Raw genomic sequence first — 26,675 nt, 5'->3', positions numbered from 1 at the left:
TAGCTAGTATATATAATTAAATAATTAATAATCTACGTACTCTTGGACATGAAGGTATCCTGCGGAAAATTGACCAATGCCCTTGGGCCACGTGGGGGTCAGGGCTCCACTCTTGGACTTGTCTTGTGATTGTATATAATTAAATAATTAATAATCTACGTACTCTTGGACATGAAGTGTATCCTGCGGAAAATTGACCAATGCCCTTGGGCCACGTGGGGGTCAGGGCTCCACTCTTGGACTTGTCTTGCTCAATCACAAGAAGTAAACATAATTTTCTGATATAAACTTTATCACGGACCTATTGGGATCCACCAACTGTGGTAGGGTTATTTTGTGTAACACTTTTAGTATTGGATGTTGAGCCTATTTATGTTTGGAGTCCATTATATATAGTTGTAAACCCTATTAGGGTTAGTGTGTGACATAATGTGAGGGAGAGGGTGAGGCGAGCGTGGGGAGCAGACTTGTGGCCTCCCGGAGAGGAACCAGCGTGTGGTTCCTGGAGAGTTTTTTCATCTTTATTGTATATTGTGTGAATATATAATCAAAGGGAGTTTTTCTCTGAAATCACTGCATGGATTTGTGTGTGTGATGTTTCTCACGGTCCTAACAATTGCTCTGATACCAATTGTTAGGATCGTGAGGGACACCACACACACAAACACACGCAGTGATTTCAGAGAAAAATTTCCTTTAATTATATATTCACACAATATACAATAAAGATGAAAAAACTCTCCGGAAACCACACGCCGGTTCCTCTCCGGAAGGCCACAACTCGGCCCTCCACGCTCGCCTCACCCTCCCTCTCACATTAGGTCACACCCTAACCCTAATAGGGTTTACAATTATATATAAGGAATTCTAAGGGTAAATACACTCAACACTAAGGGTGTTACACAAAATAACCCCACCACTATGGGTGGACCCCAATAGGACCTTCGCACTTACAGTTGTTTGTTTTGGCATTGAACGGTCCGAATTTTAAAAAAGCTATTCGCTGGAAGAGTTTAACTCTTCGCGCGAATAGTTTTTTTTACAATCCTCATGACCGTCCAATACATTTTGGACGCCCGCAATTTGGCTCCGTAAACGCAAATATACGGAAAGGTCCTTAAATAAGCTTTTCTGTTTTCTAACATAGATATGCTGGGTTTGTTCTGTACTTGAATGGAGCTCGAGATCTCAAACACTAATCGAGTTTGAACTCGAATTTGGGTTCGATTCGAGCTCAAGTCAAGCTCGGGCTCAATGATTTTTTAACGAGTCAGACTTGTGCACCTTAAAGCTCGATCGGCTTAACTCTGTTCGTTCGCACCTCTTCACCCAACATATACTTCGAACCCAATTGAATAAAATTTACCGGCAGGGTACAATCAAGTTGTTGGAGGTCAACTTATATTTAGATATCTAATATTCATTTGTGACCGAATCGTTACGTAAATGGCTAGTTTGAATATATTTTAGAATTTATTTGTTTATACACCTACTTCGACTTGAAAAGCATAGAATTAGATGTATAAAAAATCAAGCTACTCAATCTCAGCTCAATTAATTCTTTAAAACAGATAAAATTATTAGATCGCTTAGTCGAATGTGGATCGGGATTTCCATCAACAAGATTGAAAAGTGTTTCAAACTATATAAAAACGAACCAAAAAAATATAGAAACTACCTCATCTTTGTGATATCTATAAGTATACTATGAGCGACGGCCCGGATGGATAGATTTTTGTCCTACTTTAGTTTTTCTTTGTTGGACTAGGTCACGCAATTCTTCAATAGCCGAACTGTTCGCTCTCATTCACATTATCTATCTTTTAACTTGCTCAGGCTCACGCACGGGTATATGCGAGTTAGGTGTGAACATGGTCGATCAAGTGATCACCCAAGGAAATTAACAGATCCATATTCATTTTTTTAAACAATGGAGGTTCAAATTGATCACTTTAGAAATGGATTACTTACCATACTGTTAGTGGAAAGGTGATAATGTCAACGACGGTGGAGGCGGTGGAGCAGTGGTGGTGGCAATGAAATCGTGGGGTGGTGGCGATTGTGGATGGTAGTAGGGGTAGAAGAAGGGGTGATAACATGTACTTATAAATTCAACCAAAATTTTGTAAGCAATAAACTACACAATTCTTATGAGTTTTTTTTAGCTAAATCTTAAGAGCCTAAGTCTAAAACTTATTTTAGTATCTTTTTATTTATCTTTTCATTGTAATTTTTGGAATTAATCGTTCGTCTTGACGAGACAAATAGGAAAAGTACAAAAATATGGACGGATGTTGAAAAAATTCAAATAAGACTGCACTTTAGATAAGGTAGTTGTTTGATATTTTTTTCGTCTTTAATGAATTTTTTTTCTTTTAGTATTTTGTACTTTTTAGACTGCTCTCGTCGAGATGAATAATTAATTTAAAAAATATTACACAAATCTAACAAAAATTCAAAAAAAACTAATAAAACACATAAAACGAAAAAAATAAGTTAAGTTTACTAGAATCCACCCTTAAGAGGCACTTAAAACTTTAAAAAACGCAAAATATGATTATCAAACCAATTTAATTGATTCTCACTTAATACATTCAGTTTAAAGACTTGGATTGGGTTATCGATCAACTCTTTACTCCTCTTACTTCTCAATCCAAACAAGGGAAGAAAATTTTTGGTTTAATTTTGTCTTCTTTTTTCTTTCGGCACATTAATTTTCTCTTTTCTTTTTTCATTTTTTTTAGTTCCAAACAAACCAGAAATAAAAATGGATTTTAGATTGGAAAATGATTTTAGCACTCCAATTTTTGATGATGACACTCGAAAATTTATCTTTTAGTGTGCTTGCTATGTTTAATTTTTATACTAAAAGACAAATTTTAGAGTGCCATCATAAAAAATTGAAATGTCCCGTGTTTGGTTTGTTATTTAAAAAGTTTTTTGAAAAATAGTAGGAGTAATAAGTGGAGAGAGATAGAGAGAGAAATGTTGAAAGTAGAGAGAATCTAGGATGAATTTAGATTTCACAAGAAGTCAACAACAATTCGGTATCAGAACACCCCGTCTCTTAATTTTTGGTTTAATTACGGAGAAAATTTTGGGTTTAATTTTGTCTTCTTTTTTCTTTCGGCACAATAATTTTCTCTTTTCCTTTTTCATTTTTTTTAGTTCCAAACAAACCAGAAATAAAAATGGATTTTAGATTTCACAAGAAGTCAACGACACAATTCGGTATCAAAACACCCCCCTCTCTCTCTCTCTCTCTTCGCTTTTTTCAAACATCATGCCTCCCACTATTATCAACCTTTCTCTTACAATCTCCTGTGTAACGTCCAAATCCAAATCATAGTACTCTATATTTAGGAACAAAAGTCATTCACCTCTCTCATTTTCCACCCCTTCAACTTCAGACCACTCAATCCCTCCTCCAATTCAAGAATTTCCACCCAAAAATCAAGGGGATTTGATAACCCCCCCCCCCCCCTCTTTTCTTTTCCTTTTTTCTCCCAACATCCATTTCCTCTTCAAAGCACCAATTTGTTCCTTTTTCCCAGAATATCTCCTCTTCTCCTTCTCATTATTGGTTTCTAATCCACAGCAAGAAACTGTAGAGAGATCTGTCCTTTTTCCTTTCCTCTGATGGTCAGATTTGGAAAATTTGGGTTGTTCAAAGAAGAGAATTGGCCTTTCAAAGAAGAACTTAAATGCAAAACTCAAATGTGGGTTTTTTGTGGTATGTTTTCATGATTTCCTTTTCCTTATCAAATCCTTAGATACCCATCTCCAAAAGGAACCAAAATTTATATTTTCATCATCAAATTTCAAGTTTTTCAAGCCTTCATAGTTGACCATTTCATGGTTTCACCCCTTTGCGGATTTCCAATTTGACACTTCCCCAAATTTGTTCATCCCCCTATATCTTGAACAATGTACAAAACCCAGAGCAGAAGAGACCTGCCCTTGGAATTTCAGGCCCACATCCCCATATTGAGGCCAAGCATTCATGCCAGAAGGGCAAACTTGACTGTAAAATTCCAAGATCTTTATGGGTTTACTGTAGAAGGCAATGTTGATGATGTTAACATATTGAATGAGGTTCGAGAAAAGGTGAGGCAACAGGGTAGGGTTTGGTGGGCATTAGAAGCCAGCAAAGGGGCCAATTGGTATTTGCAAACTCAGGATTTACAAGCCCTTAAATCTTCTCAAATATTTTCAGCTTTAGGTAATGCAATTACCCTCAAAAAACTCATTAGGAAAGGGATTCCACCAGTTTTAAGGCCTAAGGTGTGGTTTTCGCTGTCCGGGGCGGCTAAGAAGAAGTCTACCGTGCCGGAGAGCTATTACGATGATTTGAGTAAGGCTGTTGAGGGTAAGGTCACACCGGCAACGCATCAGATCGATCATGTGAGTTGTTTCCTTCAGCATTGCAATGCTTCTTGATGAATATGTTTAGTTATGGAATTTTACAAAATTCTGTATGATAATGCGAAGACGGGACTGCTCGTCAGTTCTTTGGACAAGATTGTTTTAGTGTTGATACCATTTTATTGACGTTACAGGAGACAGATTTGCCAAAAAAGATAGTATTTTGGCAGTAGGGTAGTGTTCATCTTGTATATTTTATGTTATGGGAGTTGGATTTGTCACAAAAGATGGGTACTTTGGCAGTTTCATTATATAAATTTGATCGATATAGGGGATTATAGTTGATGAATGTACCCGATAGTTCGATACACTTTATAAATCCTTAGAAATCTGTTTCTTAATTGCTCAAGTGCCTGAATTGGCGAAGCTGAAAATTGCGTGGACTAAATGGCAAACTCTCTTGTTGAGTTTAAATGTTTTATTCAGTGGAACAAGGATGCCAGAACCCATTAGTTAATAAACATCAATGGATTCATTCATCGGAGAGATACATTTGTGATCATTGCTAATGTTAGGTACTTAGCCCACAATGTGCATACTATCAATCACACGACTGCAGTGGGAAACGCTTGACATTTGTCAAATGATTTGGTTTATGATTTTCATCAATCCCTCTATTATCACACTTGTCCTATCCCTGGACCGTGAACCAAATATCACAGGCCTGAATTATCACCTTATCATTATATAGGAGGTCATTAGTTCCTGCCGTGTTTATAAAAGAGGAGGTAATTAGTTCCTTGGTTCCTTTGTGCTGGTGGTTGGTATTAATTGTCCCTGGCTTTTAAACACACATTTGTCCATCCGAAACAATGCCTGGCTTTTTGGAGCTTTGGGGTTGCCTCTTCTGCGTTTTAGGACTACCAAATGAAACCAATCCTATGAAGTAATTAGGGGCATATATCTAAATGCCTTCAATAGCTATCCCCTTGATTCTAACGGACTTCTGGTGTTGATATGTCTTTCAACGTTATTCGCCTTCGGGTTTTTTCCAATGGAAAGGAAAATTCACAACGGTATCTAAATTTTGTTGTTTGACAATACCCAATGTGATACAAATGGATATAAACTACAAGGCTGCTTTCATTGCTAACAGCCTTACACTACTTTGCAGAAACATATAACCCTTTTTGGTTACCGTGGCCGGCATGCTGAACTAATTAAAATGGAAAAAGGGAGAACATGTAATGAACAGGTTTATTAGTACTTGCTCAATTTTGGCATGAAGGTTTTAACTAGAAGCCTAAGAAAACAGTATGTGGTATGGTTATCAGCAAGTACTTCACTTTGAGCATAAGCTGGGAGTAAACTGATGTTTGTGGAGTGGTTTTTGTGTTTCTTGGTGTGTATGTTGCGTCAAGTAGAGATTCAGGTGGTTTTCTGATACGAGCATAAAATGGTTTCTTGATATAGAAAATTTAAGGTTCCTTTCGGAGAGATGCTAAATTTTAGGAATGTTTCCTTGCATCTCTGATTTAATTCATTTCCATTTATGTATGTGTATCATTCATTCATTTGCAGGATTTAAACCGAACTTTTCCGGGTCACCCATGGTTGGACACTCCAGAGGGTCATGCCACTCTTAAACGTGTTCTTGTGGCATATTCTTTCCGTGATTCTGATGTTGGTTATTGTCAGGTAGCGATTCATTCTCTCATGTCTTAAATCATAATAACGGACCATACTGTACAACATTCTTGAAAAAAGAATATTCATGCTACAACCTTGGACATTATGAAGTTAGTAGTAAATCCTTCTCTAAGTTTGTATGGTGGGAGATGATCTCAGGTGACATTCTATCTGCAATAATATGGGTTACACAAAACAAATGTGATTAACAGTAATGACGTGTCATTACGAATGAATTTAGCATTCTGCCAAATACACACGTGTCAGTCATGCTCGTTTAGAACAGCTGGTGCTCCAGAACCTTTGATCACTTAGAAACAGCATGGCCCTTTTAATTTTGTGAATTACTTGTGCCGGGACACTTGACACCTAGCTTGGGCATGATGCCATGTGTATCCGGCAAGTTTAGTCCAACATGCCCCCAACAAGTATGATTGGGTAGGAGAGTATGCTGTCATACTATGTGTACAAGACTCATGTTCTCTGTGTGCGCACGCGGACAAAGAAAATGAGAAACTCAGGGTTAGATTGAAAATGGCAGTTTACGCTGGACAAATGAAAGAGTGTTTAAGAAACATGGACTGTGGCTGTGCATTCTTTCCTTGGGCATGAAAATAGATGAATAAGATACTTTAGGCACATACACATACCTAGTCCATGTAACATGGCTTAAACATATAAGCACGCGTACAAAAACACCAATCCTAAAAAGTTCAAGCCAGACACTCCACCCCAAAAGTGCCCCTTCTATTAAAATGTGCATCGTTTCTAGAAATTGATCCTGGATCGGTCGAATTTGTTTCAAGTTCTTATTCCCTAATTGCGTGCCCTTCAGCTTGTACTAACTCAGGTTTTGTTTGTTTTTTTTTCCTCTGGTGTGTTTTTTCATGTTCATTGTTTTTCATTGATCACATCCACTTCATTTTCCCCTGTCCAATCTTGATATCATGCTTTACATCTATACAAAAGAAGAAAATAAAAAACTTTTTCTACGCAAGATATTAATTTTCAATCACAGACGTGACTCGTGCCTGTGTTTTAAGCACTTCTTTTCATTATCTTAGATTCTTAAGTGATTTATGATTCACTAGACCACTTCAGATGATCTGCCAGAACACCTTGCATCTGTTTTCTAGTCACTCACTTTAGTTTCTTTACCAAGTACATTATTACATGCCTCCCTTCTTCAATGACTAGTTGCTTTGAGGTGGCTACTGAAGTGATTTTCGTAGGTGTATTTATCTGATCAACAGACTCCAAGATATCCTAATTTTGGTTCACTTTCAGTTTGCAAATTTGGACTTTCGTTGTGCTGACCAGAATTCATCTAAGTGCAGGGTTTAAATTATGTTGCAGCACTGTTGCTGCTTGTGATGAAAACGGAAGAAGATGCCTTTTGGATGCTAGCTGTTCTCCTGGAAAATGTCTTGGTTCGTGATTGCTACAACACTAATTTATCAGGGTGCCATGTTGAGCAAAGGGTTTTTAAAGATCTTCTAGTTAAAAAATGCCCAAGGTGATCTCCCTTTTCTTTGCTTCAAAACACACTCAACATGTCATTTTCTTTTCCCTGACATTTTTTTCTTGTCATTTCAATAATCGGATAAAGTGAAATGCAGGATTGCCGCTCATTTGGAAGATTTGGAGTTTGATGTCTCCCTTGTCGCCACTGAGTGGTTCCTGTGCCTCTTTTCTAAAAGCTTGCCTTCAGAGGTTAAATCTCTCTCTCTCTCTCTCTCTCTCTCTCTCTCTCTCTCTCTCTCTCTCTATGTTAACGTGGAAACTTGTTTTCAGACAACTTTGAGAGTGTGGGATGTACTTTTCTATGAAGGAGCGAAGGTTCTGTTTCATGTAGCTTTGGCTATTTTCAAGGTGATTGTAGCGCTAGTGACTTCAATTTTCAGATGATTTTAAATGTTGATTTTAGAACTACTCAATGTGACAATCATTTAGAGCTGTAAAAAGTTGTTTGTGAACTGCAGATGAAGGAAGAAGAGTTGCTCACGGCTAATCATGTCGGGGAGGTAATTAATATATTGCAGAAGACCACTCATGACCTCTTTGATCCTGATGAATTATTGACGGTAACATTAATCTCTTGTTTCACTTTATCTATTTCATTTTCAAGAATAAATACTTCCGTCTCTTGCGATATCATTTGAAGTTACAACTTTTGGTCATTGTTGGTAAAAGAAGATTTCACAATGTGCAAAACAATAAAAAAAATTCTTCACAACCCTCTAAAAGTGAAATATCAGAGTGAAATCTCCTGATGAACTTTAGAAGCATGTGTAGTGTTTCAAAAGCTACGAGGAAATAAGGCACTGTAGTCTGTATGGTATTATTTAGCTTTTGTGTTCCATCCGCTTCTTGTTTTCTTCTTATGTTTTAAAGAAACAAAACCAAGGAAATGGTCAGAATCATTCATCGTTTTCGTTTCCGCGAGAGTGAACATTTTTCAAAAATATCAAAACCATCTTTTTGGCGCTTCCTTAAAAATGGTAGTTCTCAGGAAATTTCAATGTACAGATTTCATAAATAGTACACTGAACAAGTTTTACGCGTTTTCCACAAAATGGAAGCCCAGAAAAAGGAAATTGATAAATTTGGTATCATCCTAAACATTTCATGCAGGTTGCTTTCGATAAGATTGGCTCGATGACAACCACAACTATATCGAAGCAAAGGAAGAAGCAAGAACCGGCAGTCATGGCGGAGCTTGATCAGAGATTAAGACGGTTAAATTCATTGCAGGAAGATTACAATTAGTTGGAGAACTGTAATATCTCACACGTCGTACTTTTCCCTCCCTCTCTGAAAGGAACCTGAGCAAGAGAGTACCTCTTGTTTGGTGTTGTATGTAGCAAATGTAAATTTTCCATGGTTCATGTTGCCGTTAAATCGCAGTGGTATCGGACATCGCTCTTGCTTGTGCTCTTTTCACTGTAATGCTAAATCCATCTTGAAAACTACAGCAATACTCGGTTGATTGTGAACCCCGAGTGTTTTGAGCAAATTTCCCAGCTTTCTAAAGTTTTTTGAGTGCTCAAAACAACAATAGAGTTAGGGCTTGTGGTTTTAGTTTCTTTGTGAAAATGGCTATTTTCATTTTGTTCATATATTCTACAGTATTTATTGATGATGTCAAGAAAAAAATAATGTAATGTCTATACCATAGTCATTAATTTTTGACATCTTAAGATTCTAGGCTTAGTCTAAGACCATCTCCAACTATAATGTCAAATTTATTTGAAGGTTTATGTGATAAATCCGATGACTCCAAATTTAACACAAATAAACTTCTATCTCCGACCTTGATGGCAAATTCGAAAAATACTTAAAAAGTACAAAACACCTACTTTTTTCTTGAAGTCCAAAAGTAGACTTGGCATGAGGAGTTAAATTTGAGAGAAATAGTGTCCAATCAAATCCATGTTGCATTTGGTATTCATTTTGCGTTTGACATTCTCCTTGTCTTGTTAGTCTTTATATTATCTCCAAAGATTAATAAAATTATTTTTTGCCGTTCAAAAATGAAAAGAATGAGGATAACACTCCTTTTGGCTTTAGTGCTGGATCAAACTAATAGGTCATACTAAAATCCCTACCATCTTATCGTGTGCCAAAAGATTTTTGACTCGTAACTTCAAAATGTCGATATCCACCTATCTTCCTAAAATGTCTGACATTTATCATTTTTTCCCCAAAAAATTAAACTTTTTTTGAGCAGTCATCTGTTGGAAACGTAGATTGCAGGCCACTTCACCTTTGACACCTTGATCTGATACAACAGCATCCCTATACCAACTGAAATACGAAGAAAATAGAACTGCATTTCTAGAGCTTCCAGCCCATGTCTGACGTCTCCCCCTTTCAGAAAGGGAGACAAAAACACACAAGACCAGCACCAAAAAATGGCAATATAAATTGATTACATATGCCGTATCATTGTTACCATTAGCCGTAACAATTTCATCACAATGATGCCTGATATTTTTCAATGGCATAAAACTTTCCGCCCTTCACTAGCGTTAGATTGTCTCCCCTGGTAACATCGACCACCAAACACTGCAACGTAGCCCGAAATTTTTTCACTAAGTTCACAGCAAAATATTACATATTTGTGGTATTTCCCAGAGACATCATAGATTTATATGTACATATATCAACATGCTGATGCATCTATCTTGGGTTCCAGTAACATCCCTATGGAGATTGCTGCAACTGAGCTACTGTCTTCACTAGATTTTCCATGTCCATAAGCATTTCATCAACAATTTGGAGATCCCCCTTACTTCGATTTCCCTGCGGCAGTCCCTCATCCAGCATCCTTTCCAATTCATCGGATGAAATGCTGCAGCTATGGTCATCATCAGGTACATTTTCTGCTCTATGGTCATCATCAGGTACATTTTCCGCTCCACCACCTTCATTTTCAACCTTATCCAGCATCCTTTCCAATTCATCAGAGAAAATGGTGCAGCTATAGTCATCACCAGCTACATTTTCCGCTCCACCACCTTCATTTTCAACCTCGTATGCAGAGTCTTCAGGAATGTCATCCAATATACGAGAAATGTCACCGTAACCATTCATTATACTGGAGAAATTGTTGTAACAGTCGTGATTCTCCTCCATTAGGTAATTTGAGATGGTTGTTCTGCTATTTTCTCCTTTTGTGTGCGCTGCTTCTTGCTCTTTCGGTAAGTGTTCATGTCGTTGAGCAATGGCTCTGTGTTTGGCAGTCCAATCTGGGCGACTCCATAAGTAAAGCGGTGGTGTCACCTGATTCCACTGGTCCAATTGCTGGTCATGCATATCTACCGATCCTGGTAGGTAAAATGACTGCCAAGGGAATAAATAAAAATGTAAAATCTATTTTTCCACTAGTAAGCAAATTACTCATAATTGAAAATAGGAAAATTTTCAAAATACCCCCCAACCTTTACTCTAACTTTCAATTAGACTCCCAACCTTTTAAAAAAATCAATTTTACTACCAACGTTATTTTCCGTTAATCAAAACACTCCATTCCATCCGAATGCCTAACAGATTTCGTTAAAGATTTTGTTAAATAGCATCCCGATCGAATTTCGATGATCCGAGCCGCTCAATGTGTTCAGAACGTGATTTTAAGGATACCCACCAAATATTAGCAAAAAAAATGACCGGAAAAGGCTTCATCCGAACAATTTTTTATTGAACATTTCAATAAAAAAAACTGCTCAAATCACGACTTTCCGAACATTTTTTTTGCTGATTTCTCGCAAGTACCCTTAAAATCACGTTCTAAACATATTGAGCGGCTCAGATCATCGAAATTCGATTGGGAAAGTGGAGGTACTGACCAATCCCGATTTTGTTCTAGTCAGGACGTCCGGATTTTGCTTCGGTCTGCACCGCCCCTTTTTCGATCGAATATCAATAATCCAAGCCGCTCAATGTGATTAGAACGTGATTTTAAGGGTACTTGTGAGAAATTAGCAAAAAAAATGTTCGGGAAGGGCTTGATTTGAACAGTTTTTTATTGAACTGTTCAATAAAAAACTGTTCAGATGAAGCCCTTCCAGGTCTTTTTTTTTGCTGATTTTCTAGCAAGTACCCTTAAAATCACGTTCTGATCACATTGAGCAGCTTGGATCATCGACATTCAATCGGGACGCTATTTAACAGAGTCTTTAACGAAATTCGTTAGTCATTCGGACAGAAGGAGGCGTTTTGATTAACGGAAGACAACGTTAAGAGTAAAATTGATTTTTTTAAAAGGGTGGGAGTCTAATTGAAATTTAGAGTAAAGGTTGGGGGTATTTTGAAAATTTCCCTAGAAAATAAGGGTAAGTGCTAGATTATTGCACCTTGCCAGAAAGTATCTTGTGATCCTCCCAAATCAAGTCATATGGGGGGTATTTCTCATCAAGACTGATAAGAACAAAAAAGAAAAGTTTATCCATGAGCGAGACATAATGAGTTGGAATGGTTGTTAAAATCCTAGGATACGGGATACATATCCTACGATTCGTATCGTCTCCTTCCAAAATCGATACGTATCCCACCCCATATCCTTTTTGTATAAAAAAACTTATGGTACGATGATGTATCCTACGATATACTCGCATATCCTGAAATTCGGTACGTATATCTTACAATTACTTATTGAACAATGGTCATACCATATTTTAAGAACCGGAACCTCAAATGCATTCTAAATCTTTGATCTAATTATGGCGACCTTCAAACCATTTAAAGAAAACCCAAACTCAACCTATTAGGTTCAATCATGTTTTGCATGAATTAGATAAGACTCTTCTTCTCTTCCCCTGATCAATGCACAAGAAAATCTCAATGTTACAGACCCCACTTGTGAGACTTGAAATTTTTCATTCCAATAACTTATTTTTCATCTATGAAACAGCAGATTTTTAGCTTATAATTAGGTATAACTAATCTTGAATTGTATATTAGCTTTCGCTAATGTATCTTACGATATGTGACACGTATCTCGATACGATTCAGAAAATGACAAAAACATACACAATACGTATCCCAATTTGCAAACATTGGGAGCAACTAAAAGCCATTTGTTTAGCCTATGTATCGTGGACTTGGGTACAATTGACATGGATAAGGATCAAGGCGTCAAATTCATCTAATTTTCATAGCAATAATTTACATATTTTTTCGTAAACACATATTTTCAAGGATAATTGGTGTTTTCAAGGTGCATTAGGATTGCTAAACTGAGATTTTAACATATCTACAGTTATTATTTAATTTCTTTCCAATTCTTTTTATAAAGAGAATGCTATTATAAAAAAACAAATAGATAATGAATAGATGTCTTTCACATCCAACTCGAATACCAAGAAACCTTTGTATTTTAAAATGGGAGTTCCAGAAAAACGTACTTCATGATATATTTGAATTACAAAATGTGTATGTTATGTGAATGTGTAACTAAATATGCCAGTGCATTGAGTGTCCGACATGGTACTTAACCCATATAGAAGAGTATGTAAACACATATCTTAGCCAATTTTCTTCAGAAAATTTTCCAAGAGACAACTCTAATTGCTTACCGTTTGGTTTCTCGAGGAACAATAAGAATAAGGAGCTTTGGGTTGAAGGTAAGAGCCTTTTCTATGAATTGGTTGGCACGAGATGCTTGGACTCCAAAAGGAGGATTTAGCCCCATGATCTATTTGCAAAGCAGCAATACAGAAAACGATGAATGTAATTTGGTAGTATTGTTGAGTTCTAAACATCATGCAAATTTGTAGGAACCAAGAATTAGCCTCTTACCAATTGAGATCCTGCCGGTAGTTCTTCTGTACGAACAGTCATCCAATCCCGCTTCTCAAAATTGAAATCATTCTGAGGAGAGAAAGTTGAATACAAAAATACAAAATAATAATAATCTTGAGCACCAAATACAAGATGGGCTTAAATTGTGTTCACTTCATATGAAAGTAGACTGAAACCAAAAAAGAAGGGAAGGAGATAGTTAAATCAGATACACACACAAATTTGTCACCTTATGTTCGGGGCACAGAATTTGCATCAACTAAAAGAAATGTAACATCTACCTTAGATTGAATAAGATCGTAGTTCTTGAATGAGCAACTCTTCCCCATTTGTTGGAGCTTTTCTTTCAGCAACCAACTGAAATCATTCGAACCACAGCAGAAGTCGACTATCTGGTAGATGAAAACGTTGAGTAAGCTAAAAGTGTGCACTTGACAGTCAGAATAACACAAGTTAGATGTGGCTAATGTAACACCGCCAAAAATAAAGCAGCAGTTATCCAAAGGAGGTATAATGTTATCAAAAGCAGCAGTTATTCATCGCATCGTCTGAGCAGTTCCTTCAATCATTTCCACCTAAAATTTTCTATTTATTTCCTAATGCGATGCAGGTGGAAAGCCAATTGGGATTATAGTTGAATTTTGAGGTCTGCTAACAGTTGCTAAGAAGACAGACTATATTGTAAACAAGGGGGCAATACATTCGAAAATTCAACAGTTTATCGTGTTCTGCAACCGTTGGTGGTGGTTTTAGCTTTTAGGTAGGTGTTTCCTTATTTTTTTAGGATCCGTGCCCTTTTTTAATTATCTTAGTTATTGCTATTCTTCAAAGGGCCACTCATCTGTCGATTGTATGGCCTTTCTTTTTTCTCAGATTTCTTTATGTAAGTGGCTGCGTAATACATAGCTATACTCCTCAGACTCAGAGCAATTCCCAGCGCATCAGAGCAAATTAAGGTTGCACATATTACAAAGTACAGAGGCAATAGCACATACTATGCTCAAGCGGAATAGTAATTACAAACAACACGACGGTGGTTGATCTGCACACATAAATGCATAACAACTCCCTGAATTTGAGACAACTTACATAGTAGTATGTGGCTTACATGCTGCATGTAATGGAAGGTAATGATCACAGACTATTGGTGTATCTATAAAGCGCGGACACTTTATTTTGGCCCCAGTATCACGTATCGTACGCGTATCCGATATGTATACGTTCCGGATACATATCTGATTTTTTTTTTTTTTTTGAAGTTCCAGCTTTCAGAATTAATTTTTGGTATCCCGATACGTTCCGGATACGCTTGGATACATTTTGGATATGTGTGGGGTAAATATGTTATTATTAAAAACATGAGTTAAAATTGCAATTAGGGCTATATATATATTCACCCACCGACATCAGCAGAAACGAAAACGCAGGAACAAGGTCGAAGGCTCTCTCTCTCTCGCGGTGTATGTACAGTATATACACACTATACATATAAATTATATTTACATAGCTTATGTAAGGGAGTCCTCACAGGAAGTGGACTATATATGTAAATATACATCTCTCTTGTCTCTGTATCTCGTCTGTCATCTCTCTGATTTTTTTAACAGTATATGAATGGATTCTGCTAGTACTGGTAGTTTTGTTTCCCATCCTCACAATCTAACGAAGGGGATACAAGTAATCCTCTATGGAGTTATATTACAAAATTAGAGAAATTGAGTGACCTTGTGTAATGGAAAACTTTAATCATTAATGGAATTTTAGGAATTAAAAATTACATATATTATTTATTTTGAGTACTGCTATTGGTACCGATGGTACCATAGAGAAAATGCACCGACGGCCACCGGACGGCCGTCTCCGGCCACCGGACGGCCGATCCGAGCCGTCCAAAAATTTTAAAAAACAAAACCGAGTGGGCCTACGCGAGAATCAATGGCATCCGAGGTGTGTAGGGTACTTGATCCGAGCACCTCTTTTTCGTCTATATATGTATATACGTGTATATACACGAAAAAGGGGTGCTCGGATCAAGTACCCCCTACCCACCTCAGATGCCATTGATTCTCGCGTTGGCCCACTCGGTTTTGTTTTTTAAAAATTTTGGACGGCTCGGATCAGCCGTCTGGTGGCCGGAGATGGCCGTCGGTGCATTTTCCCTACGGTACCAATAGGATTTTCGATTTATTTTATATTCAACGTATCCTCAACGTATTGTATCCTACTTTTTGAAAAAACAATGCCTCCGCGTATCCGTGCTTCCTAGGGTGTATGCTCTCAATTTTTGCATGGTGCTGAACATAAACCCATTAAAAAAGCTTCAATGGAAGACTTGAGGAAATATTAAATTGGATTTTGATGCCTTCGCTCTCAATTTTTGCATGGTGCTGAACATAAACACATTAAAAAGGCTTCAATGGAAGACCTGAGGAAATATTAATTGGATTTTGATGTCTTCGTTCTTCAAGCTATAACATCTACGGAAAGCACACTAGAGTAGTAAGTACAAGGGTACATGAGGGCTACAGATTACAAAATAATTATCCCCGAAACAGATGGTAGAATCATCCAGCCAAACCTGGTAAATATAAGGAGCTCCAAACAGTTCTTACCGTGTCATTCTCTAGCACGTACCAATGGAGCAGATCAATAATCTGTACATTCAAACTCATGCAATAAGCTTCTGGCCCAAATTCTATCAAGTGGGTACAACCAAGTCTCAAACATGAATGGAAGACTCCCAAAGCTTAATACTGCATAGCTCGTGGTAGACTAACCTTCGCAATAACAAACACACCTATAAAGAAAGTTCTCACCTCCTTAAGCTTATCAACTTTTGTGAAATGACGTCCAAAAGATGTGTAGCGCACGCCATGGAGAAAAGGTGCAAGATAGACCCCGAGCTTTCTCTACAAAATATTAGCAGTGTAATTAGTTCATTTCCAAATGTGCATTCAATTTACTTCTAGTAAAACACTACTGGTGATAGGTATAGTTCAGAATTGCATTCATGAGGGAATTGAAATAGAGAAGCAAGCACTCTTGACAGCAGTAACACATATGTGATAATATGAAATACCAAGAAAAAGCCAAATTACAACGTTACAACTTACACAGTAGAAATGAGTATTGCAAAAAAACATCTTAAAAGAGCTAAGAATGAGCAAGACTCATTATGATAATCGTAATGTGTGCCTTAATTGCATTGCTTGCAGATAAGACTAAAATCATATCTCTATTTTGCAAGATGTTTGGTATCTCTACATTGCATTTAAAAATGAAGTGGAACCCTAAGTCAAATGGCAGATTCGTAGTTACTTAAAAGCGAAATCATGTCTTCAATATCCCTTGCAGCTCGATCTATTGGATAGGCTATCCAACCCCCTTAAAAGCGGACTAGATGAAAGACGTGATTCAGTTACCAATGAATAAATGTTTCGTGCAGTGTATAAACAAAATTTACTGATTCAATTAATTATCACTGAATAAAAGTTTCATGCAGCATAAAAATAACATTTACAGAATGGCACTCGCAGGCAGAAGTAATAAAGCTTAACTGCTTGTGTTTATTAAGCACAAGGAAAATTAATATTTACTGCCCCAGCAAGCAATAAGTGCATTACATAACAGATCAGAAATAAGGAAGTCATGAGTCTACTAGCATTACAGAACATTTATTAGCACGTATTTAAGTTGACGTCACACAGATATCCCACCTTCCATATGACAATCTTTTTTAGAACCTCTGCCTGGCAAACAGCTCTTGCATCCTCGAGAGTACACCCTTCTTCTAACTTCTTTAAGGCAGCTTGAATAGCCTAAAATATGTACAAGATCATGCAGAATTTTTTCTTTCACAAGTGAGAATCATAGACACTATAGCATAAGCAAGACAAAATATTGAGGCATATTTTGCAGCATATCTCATGAGCAACTATAAAGATATACCTTCACATAACCCTCCACCCTTCCACTTGTAATGGTTTTGTCCAGCACATATTTTGAGGAGCTCTCATTACTACATAGCCTTCTCTTCTCCTTCCTGAATTCTTCCAAATTAAATGAAGCAGTCGAAGTATTCATTAACGCCATCATTCTGCAGAAAAGATGAGATCAGAACCTGATAGTACAAACTGGGAAAAAAAATTCTGTTAAACTTCCAAATTTTAGCTCGAGATTTATATCTAGAAGAAAGCATTAAGCTGCATGTCTGAACATAGGACCAAGGCAAGTACAATACCGCTTCTCCAATTCTGTATCCACTGAAGGTAGTGTTTTGCTAACTTTCTCCATCGCAGGAATAGCTTCTATTGAGTTCTTGGCCTTACCACTAGGAAGATCTTGCATCTTAGGCCTAACCACGTAAGGCCTCATACTCAGCACTGAATGGTTATTTCCCAAGGATGAATGGCTATTGTCTCCTTTGAAAGGCTTGCATACATTTGCCTGGACAGAAGCATTGTTTGCCCTCAAAGAGTTCATGGTGACATCGGCGACTTTTGACCCAACCCCTTGTCTGGGAAATCCTTGACCAAATTTTTTGGTCAAATCGCCATGTGTAAATGAAGGATACTCCTCAACCTTTTTTTCCATCTTGACCGCAGTTCTTTCCATTACACTTCCAGAAAGTGTACTTCTATTCTGTGCAAGCTGCTTTAGTCTCCTCTTTCGTGCCTCCTCCTCCTCTTTCAATGACAGCAACTTTAATCGTTTCTTTTTTCCATCAATGCCAGGAAATACAATATGATTTCTTTCTGGAGTCCCAAGCTTTGGAATGATCTTGTGGTTCCTGGAGGATACATAGTTCGTTTTTCAATTGCCACTCGACAAATATGAATTGTTTGATAGAATAAGATCACTCTGGTGAACCTACATGCAATATATCAATATACGATTTGGCAAAAGACCATCCCAAGCCCTCTGGTGGAAAGTTTTACCATCAAAAGCAATCTCCCTGACAGAAGAAACTTAACCATCAGTTTCACTACTAACAACTCAAATATTGCTTGATGAAAAATGGCAGTCAGATTACAGATGTGAAAACAACTAGTGACTACCTGGGTAAGCATTTCCTGTGGTATGCGTTCGGACACCGCCTACACATTGCAAATTGCAAGTCAATGACTCTTTTATCTTCTCCTTGCTTACATATGCAACACTTGTGGGCAGGACATGCGAATGATTCTCCTGCAGCAATTTTCTTCTGAACTTCCTCTGCCTGAGTTTCATCCCCCGGGTAAAGCAGTTTCGCTACACATTTTGGATGATAAAAGCGGCCACAAGTTGCAGAAACACAAGGAAAGACCTGGAAGGACAAAGTTTAAGTTCGAAAATTCCAACCACATCTAAAGCCACTTGAAATCTATATCAAAAGAGTGCAGCGATGGAGGAGAAACCCAAACCCATATGGATACGCATGTAAATGCATGCATGCATCCCCATTAGGAACAAATACAATTACAAAACACACCTGTGAGTGGGTGTGGTGTAAAGATAAAGAGAATTATCAGCAAATCATATTTGTTTTGGAGAATGTTATAACCGAACTCATAAACATGACCCACTGATAACAACCTGCCAAAATTTTCATTGATATGTATGGCTTGGCATTAAGTTTTCAAAAGATTCAAACCTCCAAAACAGAAGCATTATTGGAAGAGCCCAACATGCCACAAACAAAGCACTGATGCTGCTGGTGTTGACAATTCATGCACAGGAAATTCTGAATTGCCTGCATAAAACCACATAATCCTTCAAGGTGCAAACCCTACTAAATCAACACAAACAAACAATGCTTGGAAGAAAATAACAAAGGAAATAAAATTAGGATCATACTTCAACTTGAGCATCAGAGTAGCCAAGAGATTCACATTCAGTATCAGCTCCAGCATCTACTGTTGCATGAAAGGATCTCATACACCTTCCTTCACAACTGTATTATGTGGAACATAAAGTACATAAGCCAGACCAACAATCAGAGAGGATGATAAATTACTCACTAGGAAATGCAAAGCCCACTAAATAACTAAAGAAAACCTTCATAGGAACATAAACATGGGAATAGCAGAATGCGTTTCAGAAATGAACATTTACTGAAGAAAACAAAATGGTGTACAACCACCAAAAAATTTCCTCAGAAGGCAAACCTACAAAACCAAGATAACCAAAGCAACTACAAAAGAACTCAAGAACGACGGAAGAACTGAAAATCAGTACAGGGAACTGTATCATTTCCAAGGGCAGAACTATAAGGTCTATTCAGTATGTTCTATTACTAACCAAACTAGTAAGAATATTTAGGAGCCACAAAACAATTTAAAAACATAAGGGCGCAAATGCAAGCAAGCACAGCCACTCGCACGCACACCAAGAGAAGATAAAATCAAAATTCATTGAAAAACTGTGAATGCCATCACAAATTAAACAGAGGGAGGATGGAGATGGTAGAATCTCGGAGCTGGATTCAGCCAATAACACCAACCAGTAAGAAAGATAAAAATCCTGAATAGAGCTCTAGTGCATTTGGGACTTGGTGGTATGTAAACGTGCAACTTGAAAATAGTTAATTCAATCAATCCATAAATTAGATTTAAGTAGACATCCAACACAAAACCAACTGGAAATAGGTGGAGTAGCCTCCAGAATTATTAACCACACTTGAGCAGCTATAGATGAGCAATATAGGACAACTCTAACAAGATAGTTCCCACATATTTCACTCAACCTGCTATTAAGCTAGACTAATTACTATAGAATCAGCAATTGCTGAAGTCCAAAGTTTTATAGTTGATTATTTTTTATAAGTGAAATCTTGACTTACTGTAATATCCAATGGTCATGTAATCCCATGCCAGATACTACTGAACCACCCACGCATAAGATCTCCACCAGAGACTCTGTCTTCCCTAATTAACCAAGGAACTACAGCAGTTTAGCTCAACCATCACTTTCCAACACAAGAACCCCCGAGACCCCCAGACCAACTAGACTTCATCGGCTCCAAATAAAGGCAATGGTTTCCTGATTTGATCTTTGATCCTAGCAAATCAAACACCTTTGCCAATTTTTCATGGGAAGATTCTGTTCTATAGGAAACCAAGTATTTTAAATTAACTCAATTACTTTGACAAATTTGAAGGATCTTTTTTTGCTGAAAATAATTTTCTCTTCATACAAGAATGAGACTTGAATTATACATAAAATGAGTTCGTTGATCTGATATATTGCATTACTAAGAAATCGAACACTAGAAAGAAAGCCCGCATTGAGGAGGTAAAACTAAACAAGCTCAAATTGGAAGATTCTAATATTTTTTTCTTAGACTCAAATCCTTGTGGATACACAGTTTGAAGGAATAGAAGTTACGTGCATACCACAAAAGCTCACCACCATTATCACAAATGGAACAAACAGTATCAAATAATACACTTGCATCAGATTCGTCGTCGTCGCCGTCATCACCGTCGTCGTCATCATATGTTGCATCAATGATAAACTTGACTTTCTTTGTTGTTTGATTGTCCTGCTAAATAAAGCAAGAAACCTCCTTTAGCAAAGGATTAACAATATAACATCAAAGGAAGAAAAAGAAGGCAAAATTTGGAAAAATTGCAACTTATCGTGCGGACCTCATGTAAGCATTTCCTTTCTTCAGCCATCTCCAGAAGAAGAGACGATAGATACTGTCCAAAACGTAAATAGAAAATATAGCTGATAGCAAATAGTACATAAACATAGAAAGACACCTGCTTATGTGGATGCTTGTAAAAGATAGTAGCAGAATTCATTGAACTTTCAGTTGCAATTGAATGCCCGGAGAAAATGAGTTGCAAGAAGTGTTCTGAACAAGAGATGGAGCACTATTTCAACAACACCACGTCAAATTTGATTCAACAAATAGCCTAAGAATACCTAGTAGGATAAAATTAAAAGATTATATAATACACGGACTCGTAAAATGGGAGTTTAGGTTAGGATTGTACTTTAATCTCCTGCAAAATGAGACGCTCCTGAGACAATCCCCACCCCCCACTGCACCCTTTCGCAATTATCATAACATCTATAATCATAAAATCAAGTTATACCAAGTAACAGGGATGTGGACACACCATAGCAACATGTCGACAAGAGGATTTTTTAATAAGTGCAGGACACTAACTGACATGCCAAGGACATATTGTGAATTGTGTTGTAAAGATTTTTATATGCCGTATAATATATTTATCTCAAATAAATATGGAATTTGAAATCGGATGTGGTTGAAGAATATTTTGGGACTTATGGAATTAGTTCTGAGTTGACTGTGTTGTCTTTGGAAAATTACGAATTTGGGAAATTCGTTCAGAAGGTAACTATATGATTGAATTCATAAAATGAAGTACAAAATGTATTTCTAATTTGATCCCTGGTTTCGGCAATGTGCCTAGCTTCTGTTTATCTGTATTGAAATCATTACTTTTCTGGTTCAAATAAATCTGCACTTGGGATTTTGTTTTTGAGTTTGGGATGCAATATAGATCAGAGTATAAAGTTTTCTAAATGTGAGAAGTGGGAACATGGCAGAATAATATCTGGTTGTAAATAATTAGCTAATCGACAATGAATCACAGAGCGTATATGCTTATGAAACTCCATATTGTTTAGGCAGTATACTAATTCGAGTAGCAGAGAACTTGTAAACAGTATATGCTTATGAAATAATGAAGCTCTATTTTGATTAGACAGGGTACTAATTCTAGTAGCGGAGAACTTGTTAGTACTGAGGATAAGTTTATGAAAGCAAAATGCATGGTGTCATCAAGTGGATGTCAGTTATGACATTGCATCAGATTCAGTCAAGTGTTTTGTGGCTCTGCGGATACTTCTCCTTTGTTTTTCAAATGTGAATTATTGGATGCCGAGGACATATTATAATTATTTTTATAAGCCTAGTATATATCTGAAATAAAATACAGAATGCAGCAGAACACTACATCCGGATTTTTTTAATGAGCACAGAGCAAGCTATTCTTCTACCTTTTGCTATAAAAATTTTCATAAAAAAAAAAAAAAAAACCTTAACCCTATATCACCTAGTTAAAAGACCAAAATATATCATCCACATTATGATTGCACTCCATCGAAACTAACAAAGTAGATAATACATCATCTGAGCAATTATTATTCCACCAATTCATACATAGATGGCATAAACAATAAATCAAAAGGACGCGAACGTGGGATAAATATGTGTATATCTATAGCGTCCTTGTTTGAATTGTATTTCAAGTTACTCTCTCCACACTTTGTCTTACTTATGTACGTACTATGAAGTGATGAAATGTGTGGCCCCCAAGTGTCCAAGAATCTCTTGTCCCAAAAAAAGAAAAAAGATAATATGACACACTTGAATGAGTTACAGGCACAGTTTCCAGGAGTGTCTGACAAGTTTTAGTGTCTGACACGGCAGTCACAACAACAAGCGACCTTTTCAAAAAGTAAAGTGCTTGTGTTGCTTAGTTCTGCACTAACATATTTGATTTTGGGATTAATAATTACAATGTTAAGGTTGCACAACATTTTCCTCAGTACCTTCACAAGATCTGAAGACAAAACAGACATCTATCTTATCTCTATTCTCTAGTAAGTTGAAGATGATCGCAGTACTGCAATCATCAACATCTGATAAGTGGCACTGGCAAGTTTACATATTGTTGGGATCAAGTGAGTCGGAGACAAGTATGGACACAAAGGAAACTGTCTGTGACATATTTCATAGGTAGTTGGAAGATAGCCCATTTCCCTTAGTCATCAAGAATAAATAAACAAGTAGCGCAAACCTCAGATTTTGCTATTTCTTTGTCCCTTGCTGCAACTTCGTTGATTAATGGCATATGATCTAAGAGATCACTCTCAGAAGGCTCGATGTCATATGAGCTACATAAATAAGAAGGTGATTTAACATGTGCAAATTAAGTATACGAGATGAAAGGAAGATTGATTTTATATTAACAAAAACCTGAATGCTTTACGCAAGTGGTTCCACACGGCATTCTTAGTTTCCTCTGGATTCCTTTTCAGGAAGTGGAGGAAGTGAACTGTGATCAAGATCTTTTTAACCGTATTCTCAAAACTCTTCCTAGGCTTTTGAAGCTTTATCCAAGTTTTGTCTTTGAAAAGCAGGTAAATCTCAGGCAGCACATACGAAAGTTCAAACTTCCATGCTTTGACCTTCTTATAGATCTGTTGAAGCCCACCATCCGCACTTCCTCGTAAATATATCTGAGTACCCAACCAATCTGGGATCTCATTGTCACTCCAACAAAGTGGTAATGAGGAAAATGAAATGGGTTCTTCATTTTCATCAACAAGATGGTAATTCGCGACGTAATCTGGGAGGATTTCACCCTCTTCATCTGAAGATGCCATTGAGTTGAAAGTTGTAACAAGTACTGCATTTATAGTAGTAGAAGGATTAGCGGAACTTACAGGAAATTAGTGAATCCTGAAGTTCACAATCTGAACTCCCGGGAAATCAGTACACTGGCCACTTAAAAAGCACTTTGCTAAACAGATATCTGTCTAGCTTAAAGTGTTTGTTAACACAATCAAATGATATACACACACAAGCCATGTGCACACAAAAATATTAGCAGTGGTAAAGACACAAATGTGTCCCAAAACCTTTCGACGCACATGGGCCCCACATGCACGTAAGATGCACCCTTATCGAATGGCTGTGAAGGGACATCTGTGTCTAAAGCATTTCCCTAGAAACATCCTCCACACCAATAGAGCATCTCCAGTGTAAGTCTCAGTCTCTAAAACAGAGACTAAAAAAGTCATTAACAAGTTAAAAAGTGATCAACAAATAAAGTACTATTCATCTCATCTCCGTTCACAAATCTCCATATCTATCTAAATTCCTTCAATATTCAAGCATCACTTATTTTCCGCCGAAATTTAGATTGTTATTTTTTAAAAATTTTACTACATATATGTGATATTAATCTTGTTTCGAAGGAATGGTCAACACCTTTTGAATGGTCCAAATCTTAGTACTATAACTTTGAACTTTTTTTGATCTGCCTATAACTTTAACTTGCACTCCAAAGTTGTGTGTATTTTTTCAAAACATAAAAAAAGTAAAATGAAACGTAGAAGTGATTCTATATTTTGAAAGAGAGTCTCTCTAAAATTTACATATAGCGTCGAAATTGGCTCTTAAAATAGAGACTCGATACAAAGCTTGATTGGAGGGCTGCTTTGGGTCTCTCTACTTAAGAGAGAAATAGAGTTTGATCGGAGATGCTCATCGCCTGCGGAAAAAACTCGAGAAATTCGGACACTCTGTTTCAGTTACAGCAAAACCCCAAATACAAACAGACGTACACCGTATAAATTACACCATAGATACAATGCGTATTAATCCATAGTTATATTCACATGTGCATCTCCATAACAGCAAGTACACAGTTCTGTACTGTTACTGCGTCTCTGAGAAAGTAGATAAAACCACTTCAGTAAACCCTCAAAGCACTCCATGTAAATAAACAGAGAAAAATGGGCATATGAACCTGAAAACTCACCGATTTGTCGTCTAGGATAATACAGCTTCCATGGAGAGAGAAAGTTGTGAAGGGAGTAGGAGAAAGAGAGAATGGAGATGGTGGATGGAAAAGGAACCCTAGAAAAGAAGTGGGAAGAGAGAGAGAGAGAGAGAGAGTCGTAGGCTGTAGGCTCTTCAAGCGCGGTTGAGAATGCCAAATATGAGGGGGTGGCACAGAGAGAGAAAGAGAGAGAGAGAGAGAGAGAGGCACAGTGTTTGTGAGTGTACGTTGGCAGTTTTTAACACGCTTCGGGAATGGATTTTGGCTGATACGGTTATTTATGGCTTTTGTTTTATTCGCGCCGTTGGGGGACATTTTGGTAAAATGGGCGAGGCCCCGCTCCAGGACAATTTTTAAAGGCAAAGCTTGTGAAATTGTTGACCGATTATTAATTCGTTTTGACATCTGAAATGGAAAAAGTAAAATATAATTCAAATTTAAATTTTTTGAATAATTATTCAACTACTCAGTTTTGCTTTTTGCAAATTAAGAAAATATATCTACCCAATCCCAATATGCAAATGAACTGATTTTTTTATAAAATTCCATAAAAAATATTTAAAATTTATGAATATATTTTTTTGTATTTTTATGAGATTTAAAGTGAATCTCACGTAGAACGGTAAAAATAGTGCGGTAATCGTAACAAATCCTCACCTAATACTACTGTAGAAACTGGTTCACACTTGGGGTTTCAAATACTCACAATACAATTAGTATTTTTTTTTTGAGGGAGGGCAAGAGAGTAATTTCACCTACCAAACTCACCTAGGCAATTGCTGACTAGGGAGAGGTAGAGTGAACCCTTTAAACACACACACACACACACAAAAATGAACCCAGTACAATTAGTAATTGGGTAGCTGTTTTTCAGCCTTTTACAGTTAAATGTGAAGCAAAGAGGTCACTTCTTTATGACTAGCAAAAGTATCTTTCCCCCAAGAGTGGGGTTCTTTATTAGTAGAGATCTCAATTTTTCGGTTTTCTCTCTTTTTTAAGAACCAAAGAACTAAACAAGGAAAAATTATTCCCCAAGTTTCAAAGAGAGTTGAAAAAGTATTCAATACTTCCGGTATATACTCATTCCTCTTACGGCCTCACATAATATGTGGGCTCCACGCGGAACTCACATGTAAGCCCCACATGTTACATGTTAGTGGGGTCAAAAATTAGATTCATATGCAATATATTCTTTCTACGCACAAGTCCAAAAATAACTAAACTAAAAGGTTAATTATAAGATCGATACGCACTAATAATTCATTTTTGCCTCATAATTGGCCCCAAAAGACTTGTTATATTTGAAAAATAATACATGATAATCTCATTTCTAGCACTATTAACTCTCGAAAAGAAAAGAACGCTTGAAATTTCTATGCATTTAAAACAAGTTGGGATAATTTAGAGATTTTTTGTGTGGTCAAAATAGTTAAATTATACATATTCCTATGAAAATTTGTGGTCAAATTGGTAAAAATGGGGTAAAAATTATACTTATCCCTACGAAAATTTGGTAGCTAGTGGGGTCGGCCGCCCTCTCTTGTACCCACGTGTCTCCGCCCCTGAGGGAGAGAGTATACATCGGGACCGGGAGTACTCAAGTTGTATTTCACCGATGGTTCTTAACAAATAAATTTATTTGTAATTTTCAAATATAAATATAATGAATTTGTTAAAATAATTTTTTGTACAATATAAATATTATTTGATAGATCTCCGTAAGATTTTTGA

At 37.0% G+C, this 26,675-nt stretch overlaps 2 protein-coding genes across 4 annotated transcripts; one reads left to right on the top strand and one right to left on the bottom strand.

Annotated features, from left to right (window-relative positions):
• The first annotated feature begins 3,272 nt into the window (after window positions 1-3,272).
• Window positions 3,273-9,087, top strand: LOC131322957 (uncharacterized). The gene is made up of 7 exons (XM_058354564.1): window positions 3,273-4,404; window positions 5,947-6,063; window positions 7,392-7,570; window positions 7,674-7,767; window positions 7,849-7,926; window positions 8,037-8,138; window positions 8,689-9,087. Exons 1-7 carry the CDS (start codon window positions 3,928-3,930, stop codon window positions 8,821-8,823), a joined length of 1,182 nt encoding a protein of 393 aa, XP_058210547.1. The 5' UTR covers window positions 3,273-3,927; the 3' UTR covers window positions 8,824-9,087.
• Window positions 9,088-9,867: 780 nt separating this feature from the next.
• LOC131322956 (protein ENHANCED DOWNY MILDEW 2-like) lies at window positions 9,868-25,149 on the bottom strand. Of its 3 annotated transcripts, none has more exons than XM_058354561.1 (20): window positions 24,924-25,149; window positions 23,354-23,786; window positions 23,175-23,271; window positions 20,985-21,038; window positions 20,730-20,881; window positions 19,192-19,288; window positions 18,989-19,087; window positions 18,414-18,661; window positions 18,230-18,310; window positions 17,597-18,145; window positions 17,305-17,452; window positions 17,073-17,174; window positions 16,173-16,265; window positions 15,969-16,010; window positions 13,638-13,748; window positions 13,354-13,425; window positions 13,131-13,249; window positions 11,910-11,973; window positions 10,461-10,899; window positions 9,868-10,430 (listed from the first exon to the last, which is right to left on the bottom strand). In XM_058354561.1, exons 2-20 carry the CDS (start codon window positions 23,761-23,763, stop codon window positions 10,261-10,263), a joined length of 3,147 nt encoding a protein of 1,048 aa, XP_058210544.1. In that variant the 5' UTR covers window positions 23,764-23,786; window positions 24,924-25,149; the 3' UTR covers window positions 9,868-10,260. The 3 variants fall into 3 exon arrangements, with proteins under 3 accessions (XP_058210544.1, XP_058210546.1, XP_058210545.1); XM_058354563.1 differs by having other exon boundaries at window positions 10,554-10,899; window positions 24,924-25,072; XM_058354562.1 differs by having other exon boundaries at window positions 20,730-20,878; window positions 24,924-25,067.
• Between the last annotated feature and the right edge of the window lie 1,526 nt (window positions 25,150-26,675).

The sequence above is a fragment of the Rhododendron vialii genome, chromosome 4a (genome assembly GCF_030253575.1).
Source record: "Rhododendron vialii isolate Sample 1 chromosome 4a, ASM3025357v1".
NCBI classification, from domain to species: domain Eukaryota; kingdom Viridiplantae; phylum Streptophyta; class Magnoliopsida; order Ericales; family Ericaceae; genus Rhododendron; species Rhododendron vialii.
The sequence above is the reverse complement of the archived record's forward strand: the minus strand, read 5'-3'. Positions and strand labels throughout refer to the sequence as shown.